The sequence below is a fragment of the Platichthys flesus genome, chromosome 11 (assembly GCF_949316205.1).
Source record: "Platichthys flesus chromosome 11, fPlaFle2.1, whole genome shotgun sequence".
In the NCBI taxonomy this organism is placed as follows: Eukaryota; Metazoa; Chordata; class Actinopteri; order Pleuronectiformes; family Pleuronectidae; genus Platichthys; species Platichthys flesus.
This window is the reverse complement of record NC_084955.1, coordinates 13967146-13990913: the sequence shown is the minus strand read 5'-3', so window position 1 is coordinate 13990913 and position 23768 is coordinate 13967146. Positions and strand designations below refer to the sequence as shown.

General features: G+C 44.1%; 2 protein-coding genes across 2 annotated transcripts; one reads left to right on the top strand and one right to left on the bottom strand.

Moving 5' to 3' along the window:
* Positions 1–960: 960 nt before the first annotated feature.
* On the top strand, positions 961–13169 carry nacad (NAC alpha domain containing). Its single transcript, XM_062399469.1, has 10 exons — positions 961–1356; positions 4107–4393; positions 4488–9738; positions 9968–10216; positions 10747–10838; positions 11325–11393; positions 11985–12131; positions 12217–12351; positions 12442–12564; positions 13001–13169. Exons 1-10 carry the CDS (start codon positions 1272–1274, stop codon positions 13013–13015), a joined length of 6453 nt encoding a protein of 2150 aa, XP_062255453.1. The 5' UTR covers positions 961–1271; the 3' UTR covers positions 13016–13169.
* Positions 13170–13883: 714 nt separating this feature from the next.
* glipr2l (GLI pathogenesis-related 2, like) lies at positions 13884–19220 on the bottom strand. Its single transcript, XM_062399470.1, has 5 exons — positions 18898–19220; positions 18079–18187; positions 16787–16890; positions 16220–16297; positions 13884–14858 (listed from the first exon to the last, which is right to left on the bottom strand). The coding sequence occupies exons 1-5, from the start codon at positions 18908–18910 to the stop codon at positions 14689–14691; spliced, it is 474 nt and encodes a 157-aa protein (XP_062255454.1). The 5' UTR covers positions 18911–19220; the 3' UTR covers positions 13884–14688.
* Between the last annotated feature and the right edge of the window lie 4548 nt (positions 19221–23768).

The following is a 23768-nucleotide window of genomic DNA, read 5'->3' as shown; positions in this document are numbered from 1 at the left end:
GTGGCGGATGTCAAACAGTTTGCCATTCAGTATTGGTAAACTTCATTCACCATGTTCCAACTCTGCCCCCGTCTTATACCCGGGGAGTGCTGCTGTGCACAGGACACCCCCAACCTGAGAGGATAATATCAACTGATAACTCTTTCATAATCTGTGAGCCTATCAACAGCCACATTTGTTGACATCAACAACTGAGACCATGAAACATCATCCAGCAAATCGCTTCTGCTGAGCTGGCACTCTTAAAAGGGACGTTTCGGGTTGTCATAGAAACTACCCTGGCTGCTGATTTGCCTCGGTGCTGCCGCCCCCTCCATAACTTTCTATTTCCAATCTTTTTCCCGATCACTTCTTATCTATAACACGAGAGAGAGAGAAGCAGAGGAGAACAAGTCAGAGTGCTGGAGAGGTAGCCAAGACGGCGAGCAGAAACAGATGCTCTAGCCGCCCTCAGGGACATGTCTTCTCGTCCACTCCTCTGGGATGTAATCAGAGCAGGAAGCACATGGAATAATTAGCAGAATGCACTATTAGGTTTCACTTTTGCCCTTTTGACCCTCTGTTATTTAAGTTCCCCCCCTGTTTCGTTTGGTTTTCCTTGAATCAGTGTCATCTTGATTTGTCTGTCTCCCTCTTGTTTTTGCAATACCCTCAATATCCTCCAAGGTTGAAGGCAGCACTGACGAGAGTCGGTAGAAATCTGCTGACATCATCTCCCAAGATCCAGTCATTGCTTGGCTGGGAGAGAAGGAGGTGGGGCAGAGGAGAAGGAGAGAGATGCAGGGAGGAAGGGAGGAGGGGAGGAGAGAAGGAACTGGGCATCAAGAGAGAGCACTGCAGCTCTCTCTCAGTTGTTACACACACAGACACACACACACACATATTCAGATGAGCTGGATCATGAGGCTGTGAAAACACACGCCCACAGCAGCAGCAGCATCATTGTGCTGCACCACAGCGACAGAGCAGGGAACACACACTCCCATCTCTTCACTCTCCCTCTTTCTGACTGTCCGTCTCATCCTGCCTCTCTCTCTCTCACACACACACACACATACACACACACACACACACACACACAGACAGACACGTGCTGCAGGAAAGCTCTGAATGTTGGGTCGCTGAGCATTCAGGTCTTACCCCCCCTCAACCCCTCCCCTCCTTTCTTCTGTTCTCTCTCTCTCTCTTTCACTCTCTCTCACTCCCTCTCCCCGTTCACCTTGTCCTTTCCGGCTCTATGGTTTATTGTTGCATCAGAGCCAGCAAGAAACATGCCGGGGGAGAGCACTCGCAGATCTGTCCCTGCTGACAAGCATCCAGAGCAGGGAGCTGAGGAGACAGGGCTCCCTGGACCAGGTAGGACATCTGGGGTTAGGGATGGAGAAGGGGGGGAAGTGAACAGATGGGTGTTTTTTGAAGACAGAATCTAGGGCATGATTTGGAATAGAGAATAAACTTGTGTAGAGCAAGCTGATAGTGTTAAAGTGTATGTGGCAGGGAGGGGGAGGGAGAAAGCATGACACATTCTAGGCCACTGGAGGTGTAGAGACTGTTATATTCTGCTTTGACCTGCGATGTGGAGAACAATCAGTTTAATGCCCACATGTCTGTTGACATGTGCAAAGAAAGCTGTGATTCAGCTGCATGTTTGTCTCCTCACTGAATCGCATGTTGTCGCCCCCCCCACTCCAGATTAGCAGCCTCCACCCCAAAACGGTCAACTCCCACCGCACCTCTATGCTCTCCTCAATACTAAATCCCAATTAACAAACAATCTCCTGTCTAAAATGCACCAAAAATATCTGCGCAACCGCCAAGTGTTGTCAGAATCCCAGCCCTGTCCCCCCCCACCCTAACCCCAGACTACCTAACCCTGTTCCTCCTAAAAGCCCCTGTGCTGCCCCATCTGCATCCACGTCCACATCCGTCCATCAGTTTTACAAGCTGTACGGACGCTGTAGAGTGGTTCCTCCCTTCCCCCAGCCTCTGCAGGAACATGACACAGCAGCATGGCAGAGCACAAAAACACAGCCACACAAGTTAGAGCCTCTGTCAATTGTATTTCCAATTTCTTTAGGGTATTGTTAGATATTGCTGGTATGCGTCTGCAGTTGTGAAATCACGAGGATGTAATCAATAGTTGATGTTAGGTTTGGATAGGTCAAAAGCAGCCAGTGACAAAGTCCTAATTGGAGTCAAGAGTTCTGTTTCACCAATAGGTTTTTCCGTCATGTGAGTATATTGTATAGCATTGTGAACACCTGACAGCTATGATGGATAACCTGTTATTAAGAGACTTCCCTTCCTCTTCTCTGCCTGAAGCAGGTTTTGAGATTGAAATTAATCATTGCCCTGATCTGTTCTTAGGCCTGAAATTATTTTAAGCTTCTCTGGCCTGAATCCTGGCAGAGGAGGGACGAGAGAGAATTGTCTCATCCTCTGTGCAACTTGTGTTCTGGCACATTGTTGATGGAGAAAGGAGAGGTTAAAGATATTGTGACTAATGAAGAGGAGAGGCAGATGGAGGAAGACAAAGAAGAATATGAGACGGGTTGTCTCTTATTTATCACACAGTTAGAGCAGAGGCTGAAATGGATGCTCCCTGTTGGGGCTGACAGCGCTGCAGCCTCTGTGACGCAGCTCCAGCCTGCTCGGCTTGCTGCGGCCTACTCCTGCTACAGAAAGCCTGGTGCTCAGTTTCACCGCGTTCCCCCCAGAGGAGACTCCAAGGCTGGGTCAGGGAGGAAAAGAGAGGAGGGTGTGCACAGACTATCTGCGGCATCTGCACTTAGGAGACAGAGGCTGACATTTACTGTATGCTCACAGACATAATACGTATCACTGGTTTATTTATAAGCCGAGCAGAACAGCAGTTCCAACACGATGCAGCATATACCCATTCTATTCATATTGTACTGTACTATATTGTGTTTGTGGGAGATAGAGTTTGTGTGCGTTAGGTTTATCTGAGAATCTCTCTGATTAGTGGCAGTCTTCAGTCTCTGAGGCATGACTCAGCACACACACAAACACACCTAGAGCTTGTTATTGGGGCGGTGATCAGGCAGGGAGGCTAAGTGCTGATGCTCACATCCACCACCACCCTCGCAGGCAGGGCTGAGGAGCAGAGAGGGATGAGACGCAAAAAGGAGATCTGCTACTTGCAGAGAGAAAAAAAAAAAGGAAATGATAGAAGGAAGCAAATTCAAAGATAAAAAGTGAAACAAAAAAAGAGAGAGAGAGAAAGAGAAAGAGAGAGAGAGAGAGAGAGAGAGAGAGAGAGAGAGAGAGAGAGGAGAGAGAGAGAGAGAGAGAGAGAGAGAGAGAGAGAGAGAGAAAATGGAACAGAGAGTGGATTAGTAAGTGATGACTGAGTTCCTGGTATTGAAAATGTGTGTCTGTTTGTGGCTGGCACCAAGCTGAGACACTTGTGTGTTATAATGGCCAATCAGCATGTACTCAGGTCACCGTGGCGATGGCCCAGTTAAGAGAGAAATGAAGGTTCTGTTACCTCCCTGTTTCAAAGCCTGGTGAAAGAAGCGTATATCACATGAATACATAGTGTTGTGCAATGGTAATCAATCCGACATAACACCATTATTAAAAATCATAAGTGGAACTGAAACAAATGGAGAATACAGTCTTTCATCCCCATTTCCTCCCTTCATGTGCTTTCCCTTTCATGACAACGCTCCCTCGATGTAACCCTGACCCATTTTCATTCTTTCACCCTGTCATTTTAGGATTTTCTATATTCCTTATGAAAGTTGTGGTTTACATTAGAAGGACAGAGAACGTAGAGGGGTTCCTTTTGCCTTTGGCCAGTTGTGCGATTGTGCATGTTGATGTGGAAAGAGAAGGATGGACAGTGAAACTCTGAGGGGAGAAGAAAGATAGTGTAGGGTATGTAGAGAGGTATTGTTCTTCACTTCCAAGTTTTGAGTCCTGCCTGTCGTGGGCCAGTGCACAAAGGATTTTTGAATAAAAAAAAAATCAGGCCCAACCTGCTAATAGTCATTACGACCTTATATTAAAGTTTTGATGCATATGCTCCTTCCCTCGATTCAAACTGGTGTTATACGTACATTTTTATTTTTGTTTTTCAGACATGACCAGACATCCGTCTACTGACTCCACACCTTCTGACAGTGGCTCTTCTCCTAGTGATAGTGGTTCCAGTCCTTCTCCCAGCACTCCTCAGAAGCTACTCCCAGCATGCACCTCTCCATTTGGTCCACGACTATTTCATGCAACACCCAGCTCCTCTGGGTCTACGAGACCCCAGCCGGAAGGCTCTGACCATCGCAACACCGTCACGCCCAGATTGTCTGGAAAATTAGGTGGTCATGGACCATGTGGACGCCATGTCCCTGTTAAGATGGAGAGAATCAAGGTTTGTTTTATGTGTGTATGAGCATTTTTGCAATTTTACAGCATACCATAGTGCTACCATACTTTAATATTAATGTATAATGTGTTATTCCCAGGTCCTGACTGGTTCTGAGGTGGAGAGTGATTATCAAGAGCCACAAATCATGGACAAAAGGGTGGTGATGGGTCAAGAGACACTGCTCAAAGCAACAGAGACTCAGAAAGGGAAACCCCTGGTTAAGCAGGTTGGTCAGACGATCCCTTTGTCAGCTGTCCCAAGCTGTTCAGCTCCTCAGGCACAAGCAAAAGAGGCGCAGCTGGAAACCAGTAGAGATGAAAGCCAAGCCCCTCAGAAGCGGCAAGATCAGCACAAGGACCCTGTGCATCCCCCAACCAAACAACCCTCCCCTTTTCACAAGCCTTTGGTACCTTCCTCGTCCCCGTCAGAGCCTGTCACAACCAATGTCAGTTTGATGGACAACCAGGAAGAGGTTTTAACCTTCTCGGAAAATGAAGTGCCTTCCCTCTCTATCTCTGAGCTGGCCTGTCCAGTTGCTTTATCCTTTTCGGAACCAGCCTATGCTGTCGACCCTCTTAGAGTGGGCATGCCCTCAACTCTTGACCCTGACCTGTATTATACGGCTCCTTCCACACCAATCAAGATGGCTTCCCGCTCTTTGCACCTTAAACATCATTCATATCCTGGCTCTCCAGCTAGCCCACTCTCCCCTGGTTCCCCATCAGACAGCGAAGACCTCTGTTCCCCCCTCACCTCTCCCTCCGGCTCATATATCACAGCAGAGGGAGGCAGCTGGACCTCCTCTTACACATCTTCCACTTCCCCCTCAACTTCTCCCAATCTGCTCCTCACAGAAGAAGCTCAGGAGGCTCCTGCTTGCTTTGTAAGCTCCTTATCTGAAATAGGAGATGTAGTCGGGGAGGAGAAGGTACAATTGGGAGCAGAGCGTGAGGAGGAAAGGGTGGGGGACATCAGCCTGTATCGCCCTGAGGATTTTGGCCTGAATTCTCGGATAGGCATAACAGGGACAGTGATCCTTGAGGAGGAAGAGGCTCTAAAAGGGGAAGAGATCCAGATTCCCAGAGAAAGTTGTCGTCCGTGCTGGGTGACTGAGAGTACGTCCCCTCTAAGGAGCAGTAGCAGCCATAGCAGTGACTCGCAGGAGGATGGAGGAGAGTCTGAGAGCTCACTCTGTCCACTGGAGGAGGCTGGTCCAGGGAGAGTAGAGTACTCTAGAACTATGCAGAAAGGTCTGAAACTGCAACTAGAAGCATGTCTATCAGAGGAACATTATGGACGGATGGATGACCAGTCACACCTACCCTCCACTGCCTTGACTCCTGACATGACCATGGCCTCATCTAGCCTTAGCCCTGACTCACCTCTCTCCCCACTGGATGCCTTCTGTCACGGAGCATTTGACCGGCTCGGCCCCAGTTCTTTCATACTCACCCAGACAGCCTGCTCTGATGATATGCCAGAGGAGGAAAGGATGATCCCTGCCTCTCTCATCTCCTTTCCCCTCCACACTAGCCTCATCTTTAAGGCTGATTCAATGGAAATCACCCTCTTCCCCACAGAGGAAGAGAATGACATAGGAGAGGTTCACAACAGAGATGAAGGAAAGGATTTTGATGCGTATGCCGCAGGAGAGGAGGAGGCAGATGTTGAAGATGATGACGAGGACGATGATGAAGAGGATGATGATTATGATTATGAGGATGATGGCAATGCTAACGCTGCTGTCGACGGTGATGAAAATATTGCCGATGAGGACATTGATAAGGACGGCGAAGAGGCTAAAGTGGAGGTCAAAGTGGTGGAGGAGGTGGAAGAAAAGGAGCCGGAAGATAATGATGTGGTGGAGTTTGAAAGCAAAGCAGTGGAGGATCCTACAGGTGAGGACAGCTCAGCATCGTTCCTTCACTCACTCTCAGAGACATCTATCAATGAGGGGTTGGACGAGGCATTCTGCTTTCAAGATGATACTGATGACTCCTTAGATTCTGCCTCTTATAATGGGGAGGAAGACGAACGTCTATACAGCACTGAGAGACACGCACAATCACTCGAACCCCCACCAATTGATGAACTCACCAACATAGAAACACAACCTGAACAGGGGTCTAACACTGCAACAGATTCAGCAGAGCCTTTGCACACACAACTGAGCACAGACAAAACAGTGGATCATCCTGAAACCTCCTGTCTTTCTGAAGACATTGTTGCCCGACCCAGGAACAACAATATAAATCCCAAACCACAAGAGGAACCCAAACCTTGCGAACCTCCTTCCGACACTGAACAAACAACCATTGGAATATGTCAAGCAAAAACTTTGCACACCAAAGTGAGCACAGTAAAACCAGAGGATCATCAAAAGCTCTCTTGTCAACCCGAGTCCTCTAACACTAACCCTTGTGATGAGTCAGACAGCCCTCATGTTACCTCTTCCACCGCTCCTGTCGTCATTCATGCTCCTCCTGACCCTGCTGATGACTTCACCACCTCTCCTCCTTCTGCCCCTTCCAAACAGGACACAACAGATCTTAACAGTTGGGTTCCTATGGAAGAATCAGCAGAGGAAAATCCCCACATGAAAGATACTGATTTGAAACAGAGCAGTGATTATTCTGTGGATGAGTCCTCTGAAGAACCAGAAAGGGACTCTTTCAAATTGCTCATCAAGCCTCGTCAACATCAGCCAGAAAGTCAGAGGACAGTTGGAGTAACAAGACTTGTGTTATCAAAGTCTTTCTCCAATAATGTTGGTGTGGCCAGAGGGGCAGAGGCCATGTGTAGACCCAGTATTCACAGGGAGTCTGACATTGAGCTTGACAAAAAGAATGGAAACACCTCAGCAGAGTCCAAGACTGTTGAGAGTAGAAATACCGATTCGGGTCCCTCTCTTAACATGGCCACCGCCACCAATGACTTAAATAAAGGTGTTCTTCTTCTGTCCTGCCCCAAGGACCCTAGTCCCAACCCCAGTAATATCCCTGTTTCTGTCATCTCTGAACTTGCTGATAATCTGGCCCTGACCCCTGAACACTGCCCTGGTGACTCTGCCCAGGAGAACCTGAGGGAAAACACCCTGAGTACTGATGAGGGGGTGCTCGGAGCCGTTGGATCTCCACACTCTCCCATTGCCATTTCACCCAAAAGGGAAAACTCAGAAACAGACATGAGCAAGGAGATGGGTCCTGTATCTGGGGTGTGGTGTGATAATAGGATTGGTTTAGGATTAGGTCTAGGATTAAGCTCTGGGGCTGAGTTTGGTGTCTGGGGTGCAGGACAGTCTCTGGAGAAGAGGTACGACTTAGAGGCAGAAAGTCTTCTCATGTGTGACACAGCGGGCCAAAGCACACAGATGGCTGTAGTTCCCGACATGAGCAGTGAAGTATACACAAATTATGACAATAATCTGGGTTCTGTTGTGGATGAGGACGATAACAACAGTCTGTGTGGAAGGAGGGACCGGATGGCAGATGAGGAACTGGTAGATGAGGTAGCTTCTGTGTCCAACTTGGCCTGTTGGAAGTCAATTGAGGAGATCTCAGAAGCAGGAGGGGGAGAGGATGGAAGCTCCAGATTCCCAGAGGATGATGTCAGTAATCTGAATACAGACCATGATGAAGATAACGCAGACACAAAAACTCAAGACACTTGGATGAATTCCAATAGAAACAACGACTCTGCCTTTGACTCCTTGGAAGGAGCCGTGTGTGGAAGTTTGAATGCTCTATCAGAGGAGGTGAGACCCCAGAGTGTGAGCGTCAGTGCTAGAGAGTCTGTGTCAAATATTCCACTTGAAGAGATGCCACCTCAGGTTCCTGACACGATTACTGATGAGGAGCAAGAAACAATCAACCAAACATCAGACACAAATCAGGCACCGTCCTCAAAGAAAGTGTCCAGGTCTCACACAGACCCAGCTGCTGCTGTAGGACATCTTGATAAGTCAAGACGTCCTACTCGTCCAGAGTGTCAGACAATCACCCCAGAGAGTAATCCAGCATTTTCTCTGCTCCGTGGATCTTTTGGCTCCTTTACTCCTAAATGTAAATCTAATGAATCCAGATCATGTAGAGCTGGTAAAGACAAGGTGGAAAATACTGGATCTCCGCCAGAACCTGAGATTATGAAGCCTCAGACTGATGGCCAAAATAAAGATATTGTCACTGACAGACTTGTTGATGAACCAAAGACCAAAGATGACTTCAAAAAACAGCAAGGCGTTGTTCGTCACTCAGGGGTAGATGATGAGGAAGAAAATGAGAAAGAGGGAGGTGAAAAGAAAGAAAAGGAGAACAAAGCAGAAAGAAAAAATTCTCCTGTACAGAAAAAAACAGAGCACTTTTCTTGTCACACCCCTAAGGGGGGACTTTGCACAGATAAACCAGTCGCTGCTAAGAAAGGTAGGAGAGGGAGGCAGAACAAACACAGAGCATCACAGAGAGCAGGTCATGCTGACTCTAGCCCCGAATCTGTTGATGACCCAAAGAATGGTGATCCATTAAAACCCACAGCCGATGTACGGTCAAGAGGAACCACAGACAATTCTAAAACTAAGAAAGATCAAAAAGCGAACTACAAATCATTATCATGGACGTCGGGTGCAGATAAAGCCGAATCTAGTTCCCTTATGAAGATGGATAACAGCCCCAATCCTGATGTCACAAGTCCTAGCTTTGGATACTGCAAATCTACCACACATGCTCCAGACAACCTCAATGTTGTGGTGGCACTGAACCAAGAAGTACTTGACAACAGACCATTTGATAGTCCGAGAGGGATTGCAGTAGACATTAATGACAACAACATAGATACTGGCCCCAACCCACTCATCCTGGACACACCTTCAGGCTGTCTGACCCCATGTCCCTCCTCAGCCTCTCCAGATTCCTCCTCCTCCCCTCTACCTGGAGGCTCAACAGAGCCAGAGGATGATCTTTCCACACCTGTGCAGGAATCCCAGCCCGTCTCCTCAGCCCAGCTTCGGTCTTCACTGTCAATGTGTAACACCCCTGCTGCCCACTGCTCTACCTCCCCACCAACACAACAAGCCCCTAATTCCAAATTTCAAGAGGTTGCCATTGTAATTCCTTCATCTGCTACATCTACCACAATTGTCTCCTCACCCTCATACCCCACTGTTATGCCATTAAGCCTGTCCCGGCCGACCCAGGAATCATCCTTTCCAGGGGCTCAAGATTCAGTCTCTGTTCGAGACTCTATTTCCTGTCTCCAGTCTCCATCCTTTTCACATTCTTTGGCTAATCTCAACACCCAGTCTCACAAACAAACCAAGAAGGGTCGCACATGGAACACACAAGACAGGTGCAGAGGTGAGTCCAGAAGTGATATTTATCACAGCACAATACATGGGGTTAACTTATCCTTTGGTTCACAGTCTTACAGGCAACAGTGAAAAGGGAGTTTGCAAGTTGTTAAGAACAAATAACCTGGCATATTCCCCCACTCTAGAGTTAAATTAAGATTAGGATTAAGATTCCTTTATTGGTCCCAGAAATGTGTCCTAATATAAATGTGACCAATTAATGTGTCCTCTGGAAGGTCCCAGTTTGGCTGAAGAGGAGACAGACAGTGAGGAGGACGGCGGGCTGCCTCGACGTGGCCACAGATCCCAGCCCAGAGGAGTCGCCGGAAGCAGAAATGGATTGTTGCAGATCGAGTCTGGTCCGTCCAACCAACGGGAAATTCAACCTTTTTCTGCCCACCAAATGGCCGACAGAGAGTCCGGCTGTCCCATTAACCACAGCCACAAGCTTTCTAAAGAGCTCGACATATCCTTCAAAAACAATTGTGAGTTGTGGGGATGATGTGGGACTCAGAAATCCCCTAAAATCCTTGCTTTCTCTTGCACACTCCACCCTTCTCTCGTGGCCTGTTTCCAGCTTTGTTCTCTCTGTTACTCTTAGATATGTTTGAATATGAATTCATTACACAGGACAAAATGTCCTGACCATTTTTTTCAGACAGATAACGTCACAAGAAACATTCCCTACTTTATATCATTTCAATGATAGATATGCTTTAATAATAAGAATCATAATAATAATTATAATAATTTCTATCAAAATCAACGCATGAAATGTAAAATCACATGAAGTCTTAATTCAATTTATTTTCCATAAACTAATCCTATCCCCTGGTGTTGCTTAGATTAGCTTTTGGATTTTATAATGAACATTCTTCATCAGCATTGCACTAATGAGATAGACTCACTTATAACCTCATTACTTCTACTATGGTAATTAGTTTCTATGGCACCAAGAATGTGACACGCCTAACATACATGTGTTTGTGGGTGTCCTGAATACGTGTGTGTGCAGGTTCCATCATGGCTTCATGTAATGAGTCTGAGAGTGAGGGGTCGGTGCCTGAGTTAGAGGAACCAGAGCCACGGAGACCATTGGAGCACCACGTGAGTTTGCTCATGCTGTGGGAAACATGGAAAACATGAGTAAAACTGATTACTTAAATCTATAACTTGTTTTACTTTATGGCATCAAAATCTTAACTCTTCAATCATGAGGAAATGAAAACACCCAAATAAATGTCCATTTTCAGTTTATCAAGTTTAAGAATCTTTCGGTATTGGTCTTAACATTGGCAGTAGTGCTTTTATTCTTGACTTATACTTATCATCAATAAAATTCCTGTTTATACAGTTGCTATAAACATAAAACACATTGCTTCTTGTGTATGCATGAGAAAACTCAATTATTTGCAACAGCAATATATATGTATATGTACAACATGCTTTTTAGGAAACCTTACTGGATGTAACATTCATTTTTCCTCAGCTCACTTAATCAGCAAAATCGGCCTATGGCAGAACAAGAATATGAAAAGAGATATTATTACTGTAAAGTAATAAGGTGACTAATGTTCAATGTTCTTCCTTCAGTCTCTCTCCTCTGCAGATGAAGGGCTGAACAGACCGAAGCAGAGCCGCAGTGAGAAGAAGGCTCGCAAGGTCAGATTATAGCCTGTACATGACTTAAGTCATCACTGTGTTTCAAGTTGGGTTCTTATAGGTCAGGACACTCACATGTTGCACACTACGTGCACATGCACAGCGGTAAACAGAAGCGGTTTGCACTCACTGAACATGTGACTGCAATATTTTTGCCTGCCAAAATATCTGCTCCACTGATAAAGAAAAATGATTGGACCAACTTCAATTTTTTTTTTCAATTTCTATCACGTATTAACGTTATGTTCTAAGGTTGGTAAACAATTTTCCTTTTACAGCGTTTCCATGCTTGACTTAAAATGAAGATTTACTTTCTTGTATGCACCCCCCTCCTCTGAGGCAATTTTCACAAATTTGTAAATATGTCGGTGGTCACTCCTCGTTCACTCTGTAGCCAAGACGAGCCTCGAGAGTGAGGAGTGTCCGTTGTATTTCTTCGTATGAACAAAAGGAAATGTAAATAGGGAGGAAGGCAAATTGAGACACTGCAAATATTAAGTATTATTATGAAAGCAATAGTTTAGTTATGTTATGATGCCAGTTTTCATTTTGTTTCTTTCTCACTCTACATGCTGCTGTATGTGGATGCAGGCCATGTCTAAACTGGGTCTTAAGCCAGTCCACGGTGTGACCAGAATCACCATAAGGAAGTCCAAGAGTATCCTGTTTGTCATCAGCAAACCAGATGTATTCAAAAGCCCTGCATCCGACATTTACATTGTGTTTGGAGAGGCTAAGGTAAGTCTCTCTTTCTTTCTTTCTTTCTTTCTTTCTTATTTAACAATCATTTAATTTACATGCCTCTCCTCTCCTCTCCTCTCAGATCGAGGACCTGTCTCAGCAAGCTCACAAAGCAGCTGCGGAGAAGTTCAAGGTGCCTGTGACCTCTTCTCCCTTGGCCCCACCTGTCCCACCCAGCCTCACCATCAAGGAAGAGAGTGAAGAGGAAGAAGAGGAGGTACTGTTGAAACTTACAAAATGCAGTCGTTCTCTGTAAAATCTTTCATTCTGTTGTTAACCTTTCTTTTACTTTCCTACAACACATCAGGTGGACGAGGGGGGTCTTGAGCAGAGGGACATCGAGCTGGTGATGGCTCAGGCCAATGTGTCACGGGCCAAGGCCGTCCGTGCGCTGAAACACAACAAGAACGACATCGTGAATGCTATCATGGTGAGAAGGAAGGAGGGAGCGGAGGAGACAAAGAAAGTGGAAGGAGGGCATAAATAAATGAGTCATCGCCAGTGAGCGAGGGGGTGCAATGACGAGGATGGGCCCGGGTGGGGGCTGGTGTTTTTTTTTGGGGGGGGGGGGGGGGGGGGGGGTAGAGAAGAATGAGCCCAGGACAAATGCAAGGTACAATTTCTCCCCAGTAACTGAGCAACCTTTACAGCTCCGGAGGTCATCAGTGCTGTCTTTTGTACACTAGGTGGCAGTCATAACTCACACTGAGATCACTGCTGGAGCTATTAAAGTCGTAACAAAACACAGCTTCTTGTTCGGAGCATCCCTGGCACATAAAGGAAATGCAGAAACAATCTTCTTTACTATGCTTTATTTTTCAGTTTCATTTTTCTGAATTGATCTTTTCTTCCTTCTCTCCCTATAGGAGCTGACCATGTGAGTGGAGAGCACTCTGAATCTGGCCCTTCTTCTTCTTCTTCCAGCCTATAAAGCCTAAATGCCACTGACTCTTCTGTATCGCTGCTACTGTATGTTGCATCCCCTGCTGAATAAAATCTGTTCCAACGTGGACTGGGACTGCCACATGATATTGATTTGACTGAAGAGAGATGATTTGAACATCAGGTGTAGCACATTTTTTTTACTTTATGCAAGTTAACAAGGCATACAATAAATTGAGATTTATTTAATTTGCTTGTTTTTGCTAGTTCGCCAAGTAAATGTTCACAGAATGATGATCTGTATCCAAATCTATCTGTACCGCTTATTCTTTGAGGGCCGCGGAGAACTGGAGCCAATCCCAGCTGACTTTGAGCGAGAGGTGGGGTTCAACCTGAACAGGTCACCAGTGTATCACAAGGTCAAACCGAGACAAACAACCGCTCGAGGAACCCGAGCAGACACAGGGAGAACTAACAAACTCTTCACAGAAAGATCCCGGCCGGACAGGACAATCCTCCCTTATACAAATTATACTAATTACTTAAAATGTTCTTTACCTAAAACAGCACCGAATAACTGGAAATCTGACATTACTGTCAAATACTTGATAAAAAACACAGTGTAAATGATTATTTTGGTTGGTGCTAAAGGTCAACAGCTCTTTTGAAGCAGCTGAGAAAAACACAAATGCTTATTTCTCAAACTCTACATAGATGTGATAAACAGAATACCTTTAATTTATACAGTAGAAGTTTGGCGCTTTAATATGCATGTGTCGAGGGTAGATTGGGTGAAACTCGGGAAGGCTTATATTTTGTGGTAATAGCATATTTTTTTCAAAGAAACATTACTAAGTGGCTGCACTGTAAAGCTCACCATTACAGATACATGTTTTATTGTTTGGCAGAGGCAGTCGGCAGGTATTAAGGAAACACATTCCAGTGTTTTAGACTCAAAAGAGTTATGTCTCTCACACAATTATTCAGATGTTTAATACCAATTTTGGAAAAACATGTTCATAACTCAGTGTTTAACATTGTCTAAAATGTTCCTTTCCAGTCATCTTCAATAGAGGGGTTATACTTCGCCTGCAAACACGGAAAAATGGATGAAATAAAACTCTAACTCATTAAGTCTAACACTAGCATCCATAGACAGATGCCAAACCGATTTCTGGCAATCTATAAACTTTATTAAAAAAAATCTGATTAGAGTAAAGAAGGAAACACACATACTGGATGAGCGGGCTTTGTTTTGACAAGTAGCTGCACCACAAATACATACCGAGCCTGTTGAGAAATCAGCTAAAGGGAAATGTGAGTTCCCAGCAATTCCACTGAATTAGTCCCCAGTCTCACTAAGATCCAAATGTGAGGCTGTGATGTTTTTAACTGTGTGAAATATATTAAAGTACTCATGCAGAGTAAATGACCATCAAGATCATACAGTCCAACCTGTCACTACACGTATTGTTAATAATGTCAAACACTGCATCTTACACATGTACATCTTTTAGAATCTTCAGGGGATTGTAGTATCGAGTATGTCGTTTATCTACTAGGCATCAACCGCTGCTCTCCTGAGTCTTTTCCACAGCAGTGCAGGCAGATAACATCACTCCTGGGGTTGGGAATAAATCCCTCTTGGTTTCAGTCAAGTCTTTGGGATCTCTTATGAAGTGGTGGTTTTAGCCGGGAGAACGTTGTTTTCAAAGTGTCCCTGGTTGGTGATGTTCCCAGCTGGGAAGTATCTTGCTACCACGAAGGAAGAACCGTCTGACGCAGTGGCCTTACCCACGCCCAGCTTTTGAGTGCTCTTCCACACCATTGCTGTGAAGTGACCTACAGGTGGACGGTGAAAAGAGAAAGAAAACATGGAAAGTAAGAGATAACACAGGGAAAAGGCAGCACAGGATGGAGTGAGAAAGAAACTGTTAGGACAAACTTTAGGCTGAGTGCTCGCAGATTGAAGTTCCTCCAAATATTTACAGATGAAGGAATGTTAATTTGTCTTGAACTCATCAATCCTAAACCTCGTCCTTCTCCCTCTACACTTCACCGCTTTCCTTCGCTTTAATGTAACTCCACACCAAACAATGTGAATCACTGGGATGAGCTACGTGGAATGTTATGTTCCATTTGTGATTAAATTAAACAGACTCATGTACTGTGGAGGCTGAGGCTGTTGGAAACAACCTGGAGGGAATTAAAGAGGAACAGGATTGAGCAGGTATGAATGTATATGAGAAGTTTAGAGGACTGGGATTCCCCTGGTATTTCTCCATGGCTGGTCACTAAGTCGGCCACACACAGACCAAGGTGGAGCATCAGCATCAGAATACCAACATGTGTGGGTCAACGTGACAAGGAGACAGAAACTGACAACATGCCAATGACCATGCAGCGGATACAACGTGAAACTGGACGACTTAAGAGTCCACAAGAAAACCTGTGGGCGAGATTTGATAAACATAAAACCGATGTTTAAATTAGTGTTAGCACGTTCAGGTCAAACGAAACTAAATCCAGAGTAGGGAAGTTTCATGATTATGATGAGCACAACTTTTCTTTGAACTGGAATGGCACCCAATGGAGGCCACAACTTCTCCAAGGCCCACTTCCCCTTTAATACAACCAAGCCTCACCAAACTGCACACACTCAGATATAGTAGTCCTCAAACTGTGCCTGTGATTAAAAACTTCCTGGATCTGTCCCCTGAAACTTTGAAGGAGTTAATTATTTCCACCATCTGTTCCACTGATGAATGGGTTTGAAAAGTCGGCAAAAGAAAATCATTTACGTGTTTCGTTTTCGTTTAAAATCCAAAGATATTCACCATCATATTAATTATCAGAAGAACTGATTAAACTAGTGACTGATAAATCTTTTCCAATCAACAATTCAGTTCATCTAAATTATTTAACACATGGTTTCACAGAAGACATATTGACAAACAGTTCATGGAATTTTTTGATTATTATTTAGGAATATTCTGATACCGGGTAAAGTTATTTTGAGTTACTTTAACATTTGGTCAGAGGATGTTTGCCACCGACTGACATCTGAAAGGAAGTGAGACAGATGGACAGACACTCCTGTGTGTGTGTATGTGTGTGTGTGTGTGTGTGTGTGTGTGTGTGTGTGTGTGTGTGTGTGTGCGTGTGTGTGTGTGTGTGTGTGTGTGTGTGTGTGTGAATCTCACCTGTGCCAGAGGAGAATCCAGGACTGCTGAAATTGTACTGTTTCACTTCATCATACCAGCGATCTGTCACATCCTTCCCTGCACAAGCACAGGACAAACATTACCTCCACTTTGACAAAAATCAAACTCATCATGGGTCATGGGTACATCTTAATATTCAATATCTTAATATCTACATATTAATCAGACTAACAACACTGCAGCCAGCAGATACAAATCCCATTTGGATACATGTTGTTTCAAGTGCTGCTCGAGGAGAAGTTTTATGAATCACACCATCCTGTGCTGACATATTTCTGCTGTGAGTCATGGTCTGAGTTCTCTAGTATAGTGGGAAGTAGACAGGGAATGGATCCCAGCTGTTCACTTGCAGGGTGGGAAAGTATGCATGAGAATATTCTCTAAGCCCAATAGATTAAATTATCATTTACATTGAGGACTGTGTTTTATCACATGTGTCGCATCATGTTTATGTCTTATAAACACATGAGTATATCAGGGGTTTAACTGTGGCTATAGTGTGTGAGTAAAGCATGATAAACATGATATGTTCGTATATAAACCCACCTGATTGGTCGTAGGATGCCCACGCCAGGTTCTCTCCACAACTCCCTCTGCTGGACTCCTGGCTGTGCTTCAGGATCCGTGTGCTGGCAAGACTTTCAGCATAACTATAGACAGAGACAAATAATATTGTAACAACTCAAAATGTCTTTTCACCTTTTCACCACCGCAAGCTCATTTCTTCAATGGACAGATTATCAGTTTGAGTCTAATTTCTTCTTTAGACATGGCCTTTCCAGAAGTCCTCTTTTCTTTCTTTCTTTTTTATCTCCTTGCACTGTGCTGTGCTCCACCTTCAAGATAAACCGTACATCTCAAGTTGAATCTAGTGACAAGTTATTTTAGCAGTGTATCAGTAAGGCACAGGCTGTAGCACAAGCTACAGCCTGTGCCTTACTGATATTTGTACTGTTTAAAAGGTTCACACACTGTGGTACTTATTTTACAAAATGTACCAGTGAGTTTCTTTGCTTATCGTGTTGGATTATGTTCTAAATCTAGTTTTATTTTATTAAAATCAAAAATCTTCCCAATACATGCAGCTGTCGATAAACGAAGGGGAAACAGGTATGATCAAATAATTTAAGATAGTGCCTTGACCAATGTCAGTCATCACAGAGGTAGAAGAAAATGTGCCTTTCACTATTCCAATGAGCTGTAATGCTCTTAATCTCAATTGAATATCCTGTGACCACAATATTGAAAGGTTTCCCATATCAACAGAGGTGTTGGTTTTTATCATTAATGTTAGTAGCTTCATGTATATTGTCAAACAATTGACAGTCAAACCAGCAAAGGATACATATTTGTTGTCGTGCCCTGAATGTTAACATCAGGTTTCATATAACCAGATGTTGTTTAACATCTCACTGTTGCTCTTGCACCATCAAACGTGCGACAGGAAATGGAAAGAAAGTAGAGAATATTATGCAAGACAGTTACCGCAATGATACAGGAAAGAGAGAGACTCAGTCCGTTCTAAACACGTTTGGCATTTCAGTAATTCTCTGAGATTGTCTGGAGTCAATGATACGGACAATCTGAAAATTAGGTCTCATTAGAAGCTTATTTGAATGAAACATCAATAGAGATGCAATTACTGGCAACAGATTGTCAACACAGCCTGTAATCACAATAGAAAACAAAGCTAAGAGACTGTTTTATATTTTGTAGTTATTGCATTGGACAGGCTGGACTGGAGCTGTCACTGTTACCCAGAGCAGTCTGACAGTGACTGGTGTGCTCACTCCCTGGTAATTAGGTTTCTAATTTAATCTGTGTGTGCGTGAACCCACCGGGCAGCCTCTGTGCTCAACTTCGAGCTCATCTTCAGCGGAGGAGCCTGGTGCTTGTTCCTGTACTCGTTGTGGCACTGCAGAAGCTCCCCTGCAAACTGCTTGGAGGCTGAAGAGAGAGAGAGAGAGAGAGAGAGAGAGAGAGAGAGAGAGAGAGAGAGAGAGGAGACATGATGATGTAACACAAGGTCTGGTACACAACTCCAGAATCCAAACCCGAGCTGCAAATCGGAGTTTGAGTTGCGCCACCTCAACAATGACAGACCTCAGGGTGACCAGAGAGTTCTCACTCGATGACACATGATGGATGGAGAGAAGAAAACGTCATCTCCATCACCCATATACCCCCCCCAACCCACCCACCCAACCCCCTGCCTGGTGCCTATCACTCACTGGCCTTTTCACAACTCCAACAATCTCTCGAGTGCTCGCACACAATAGGCACATTCATGCAGGCACACAGAAACAATACAAGCGGCCATGCTGCCAGGGGTTTACTCAGCATGCTGCAAGATGAGTCATCAAAAAGAATCAGAAGAAGAAATACATCTTATGGGGAAAACACTATTTTATGAGGAATTTAAATTAAAAGTAAAAGTTTGATATGCAGATCTGTAAATTCTCTTTTTTAAAGATCCAAAATCTCACAAACAAACAAACTTGCATGCACACGCACGCACACACACAAACACACACACACACACACACACACACACACACACACACACACACACACACACGCACACACACACACAAAGTTCCAACTTAGGGTCAAAGTGACACAGTCAAAGTAAAGGTAAAAACCTGTTCTCCACATACCTGACTTTCCCATGGTGCTGACACAGGAAGTCCTTCAGTGTGATCAAGTTTGAACAAAAGCCGCTTCTCCCCTGTTTTGTTTTCTCTCTCTCTCTCTCTCTCTCTCTCTCTCTCTCTCTCTCTGGCTCTTTGCTTCTCCCTCTGCTGCTTGCTCCCTCTCTCTCTCTGCCTGTGTCACACTGATGCTCTGAAACAGCTGCTGAATGGTCTTTCTGTTGGGCCTTTTCTCCAGATCCTTTGAGTCCACCTGGAAGCCACAGCAGTTTGTGCAAAGCAAAAAAAATAAATCCCCTCAGTTATTCATCTGAATGTAGTGATCGCTAGGCAACAAATACTTCCTCAAACTTTGTTTCACTTCATTTAATCATATACCCTGTCTATCTCTCTTTGGGCCACACCCACTAAATGCTTACCAAGTTGATGGCTTGGAGAAATACACACCCACTCTTTGCCGCCCTACAAATTAAAGGCCAGCCCCCTACAGCGGCTGGTGACCTCATCTCTGTAGGACACATGCTCACATATGCCATATTTGGGCAAGTATTTCACAGACATGGCCAGGACAGGTTTTCTTACAATCCATGAAACATGCAGCTCTTTGGTGTGTCATGTGGCTCTTATTGTGAAAAGTCTGAGAGAGGTCACAGGCTGCTTACTCACTGCTATTTCTGACTGGACACAGCTCACCTTTCAAGACAAGCTTTCACTTTCACTATAGCACATATTTAGTACTTTGATCAGTCATAAAATAGATTTGATTAGATTAGATTCAACTTTATTGTCATTGCACAGTACAAGTACTTATACAACGAAATGCAGTTTAGTATCTAACCAGAAGTGCAAAAAAAAAGGCAGTAAAGTGCAGAGTATTGTGCGTATTTAAAGTGGAATGTAAAATAGTATGTGGAATAGTACAGAATTAATTGTATGATATAAGAACTATGAGCAAGATAAATATATACAAATATATAAATATGAATATACTATAGGCGGGATAATACTGTAGTTAAAAAAATATCAGTGTAGTGCAAATGTTCAAATGTTCGAATGTTCAGTGGTTGGAGGAGGGTGTGTGGCAGTCAAAGACAGGGTGGAGGGGGGAAGCATTGTCACTGGAGATGGTGTGTGGGGGTTGAGGTGTTGAGGGTCCAAGAGAGGTCCTCAGAGATGTGGACACCCAGGAACATGAAGCTAGTGACACGCTCGACCTCCGTCCCGTTGATATGGATGGGGTTGTGTTTGCCCCCTTTCTTCCTGAAGTCCACGATGAGCTCTTTGGTCTTCTTGGTGTTGAGAGCCAGGTTGTTGTCGGTGCACCACTCCGTCAGATGCTGGACCTCTTCTCTGTAGGCCGACTCATCATGGTTGCTGATGAGACCAATCACCGTTGTATCGTCTGCAAACTTGACAAAGGTATTAGATATATGTACAGGTGTGCAGTCATAGGTGAAGAGGGAGTAGAGGAGAGGGCTTAGCACACAGCCCTGTGTTCAGGGTGAGGGTTGCGGAGGTGTGGTTCTCTAACCTAACAGACTGGGTAAAGTCCAGTATCCAGTTGCAGAGGGAAGCATTAATGCCAATAGAACTTCCCTGTGTCATCGAAAAAAGTGCTGTGTTGAAACTGCTCAATGTGTAACAGAAGAACACTGAGGCTTTATTGGCCGACTTCCCAGTGGAGAATAACAGTTTATTCACACATTGCAAATAGCCAACACACACTGTACCCTGTTAATATCAGTTCAGTCCGACATCTCACGTTTAACATGTTTACAGCAGCAGCAGAACTTTGAGTTTGGTGTCCAGGCTCAGACCTCATCCCTATACGATTACCAAAATATAACATAACTTTAACCCCTTGTGGGTGGATGATTGGGAGGTGGAGGTGCTGAATCCATAGGAAGCTATGTTGAGCCAGGGGGGCAGAGGCATTGACAAGCAGAGGGAGGGATGGGAAATGTTAGCTATTTAATGGATTGTTGTAACATTTCTACATTCATTATCCTCAGAGGATGAATCTGTGTTGCAGGGGAAACAGCAGTTGAACTCACACTAAGTAGTGGACCATAGCTGTCAAAGGAGGTGATGTCCATGTCTTTGTCTGCATTTTTTGTCTTTGTCCTCCCTCGTCCTGTCCTTTCTTTTCCTTTCCTCTCCGGTCCTTTCCTTTTCTTGACCAGACAGCAACCAGCACATAAAACAACATTTTAATATCTTCAGGACAGATGTCTCGAACATTGAACCCAAACTGATCGTACACTTAAAAGCATCAGATTCTAACATGACTTACACTGAATCAGCCCTGATGCATTCATCTTCTAAACAACTGCCTAGGATTGAATTCTGTTGATTTTGATCTTTTTGATGAAAACAATATTTCAATAATTCACTACCAGACCTTTCAATTCTTTATTTATACAATGTATTATGACATCATCTTAACATTAGTTTAGAAAATCAAATTTTGTCTGGAAAAAATGAAACACAAAAACTGTCATTTTTAATTTAATCATCATGCAGTTGATGTTTTTAGGAGTAGGCACTTAGAGATATTATATATCTTGATTCAATGTTATTCTACTGCAAAAACATGATCCTTATCCTGCAGTAATTTATCTGATCTCCTTTCAACATAGAATTTGTAGAAATGTTGATTTAAAGTTAAGTTTTCAGCATTTTGCCTTTTTCTGAAAGAAATTTAATAGAAGTGTGATACCAATAAGTTTCTTTCGAAAACCAAGTACAACGAAATAAAATCTTCCTAAATGCACACAAAACGTGATACAGAACCACAGACTGTGAAATAATTTATGAAATATTAATATTTCCCGTTATTTTGAGCCCATCCGGAATCATTAATTCATTAATAATCAAATAAGATTAGAGGAATATAACCTTAGATACAAAAGGAAATGCTTGCTCCTATCATGTAACATAATACACGTTTTCATTTTGGATTAAAAATACCTGAATTATTTTTTGTATTATTTGAAATTCTCATGAATAATAACATAAATAATAATAATAATTATTATTGTACATGAACCAACTGTTCAGCTAAAACATTTCCTGTGGGGTCAACCATTGTTATGTTTAAATCTTTTCTATGTATGATAAGAGAAGTAAACATTCTGAGTTTCTGATTAATAATTCAGAGCTGTGGTATTTCAGCAGGAGGTGTGACATACCCCCCTCTATGTGATCCTTTACATGTAATTATTTGATTCGCCACGTGGTGGCGCTGCTAGCACAGACACAGACCATCTTTGCGGTTGCACTACTATCAGTCACACTAAGTGCAACTAATGACATCTTGGTTTCATAATATGAGTGGACATGATGGGATTCATGTGAAAAGTCAAGCCACTTGATTTCTCATTAGCCGGATAGTGCTATCTCAACAAATTGATTCCCTCCATGCCTCCTCCTACCATCTGCAGAGTGATGGGACCGGGCAGCTGGAGGAAGACATTTACATCGTGGTCTGGAGACACTGCGACTTTACGGCCATGCATCTTAATTCGTACTAATTGAGATAGCTGCATGTGTGTGTGTGTGTGTGTGTGTGCTGCGAATGTGTGCGCACATGTACTTGTAGTCATGGTAATGTGATTTATAGAGAGAGCCCCTTTTAGAGGGACACTACAGACATTGATCCATGCAAATATTACATCATTTATCTCTGCACATTGCCTATATCTGCTGTACTTATTGCTTGGCTTCACTCCCTGTCAGCTGTGACATCGTTCCTTCACTTCTCCTCTCCTCCCCATCACTTTACCTCTGTCTCTCATCCCCTCCTTCCACCCCTTCCACCCCTTCCATCTGTAATTTTCATTTTCTCCTCACCTGAAGCCCTTAATGAAAACCTTCAAGCGCATCCCTCATACAAGAAAAAAGGAAAGGAACACCAAATTCTTCCTGGACCAGAAATTATTTCCTATCTCAGTCATGATTATTGCCGTGGATGTGAATTTATGGCAAAAGAAATGTGAAATAACACAAACCAGGGCTGTAAGTGCACTTAGTTGCGTATAATTCCTCTTTAGTAGTCCCAGGAGAAAGGTGAGGACTTTTTAATAACTCCTTCCATTCACTTCCACCCTCATTAAGAGGTCTAGTTGAGTGAAAATGCGGAGATCTACCGAGAGGGCATTGAGAGGATTGATCTCAGTTGAGAGGAAGAGGAGTGAGGGGGCTGCACGTTTTCAACGGAGTTGTTGGAAGCGCTCTCTCCAGAGCGCTTCTCCAGGATTTGACACATCGAGAAGCCTTTTATGGTGTCATTAGTGCAACTGTTCCACCGAGGACAGATGATTCTGTGGGTTAAGAGGAGTTAATCACCTGCCAATCAAACCTCATCAAGCCGCCTCTACGGATGAGGCGCTGTACAAATCTCATCATATTTAGGGAGCTTTCAATTAAGCAGATCCAGGTGGGGTAGAGGAATGCAGTGAGGAGGGAGTGACAGAGTGAGCAGAGGGCAAGCAGGGAAGGGAAGGAAAGGAAGGAGAGAAAGACTGGAAGACAGGCAGTCAGAGACAGTAAGCAGGGCTGGCCGACTCCTGTCTGACACTAAGCAGCAGAAATGTAATGTCTTAAAAGGCCATCACAGTCAATAAAGTTCCTAATGTGCTTAAAGCAATTACGGTGTCCGGAGAGGAGCAGAGTGCGTGCAGGATATTAACCTCAGTAACCCGCTCTATCTGGTCCTTAATTAAATTATCCTCACATCCTCATTCTCATACAGACGCACATGCACACATTCAAGCACACACAGACAGACACACACATCCACGCAGGCGTGCAGCCGTGCATGTTTACAGGGCGTGTGTGTTGAACCGTATGTCTGCTGCTCAGCACTGGTAACCGTA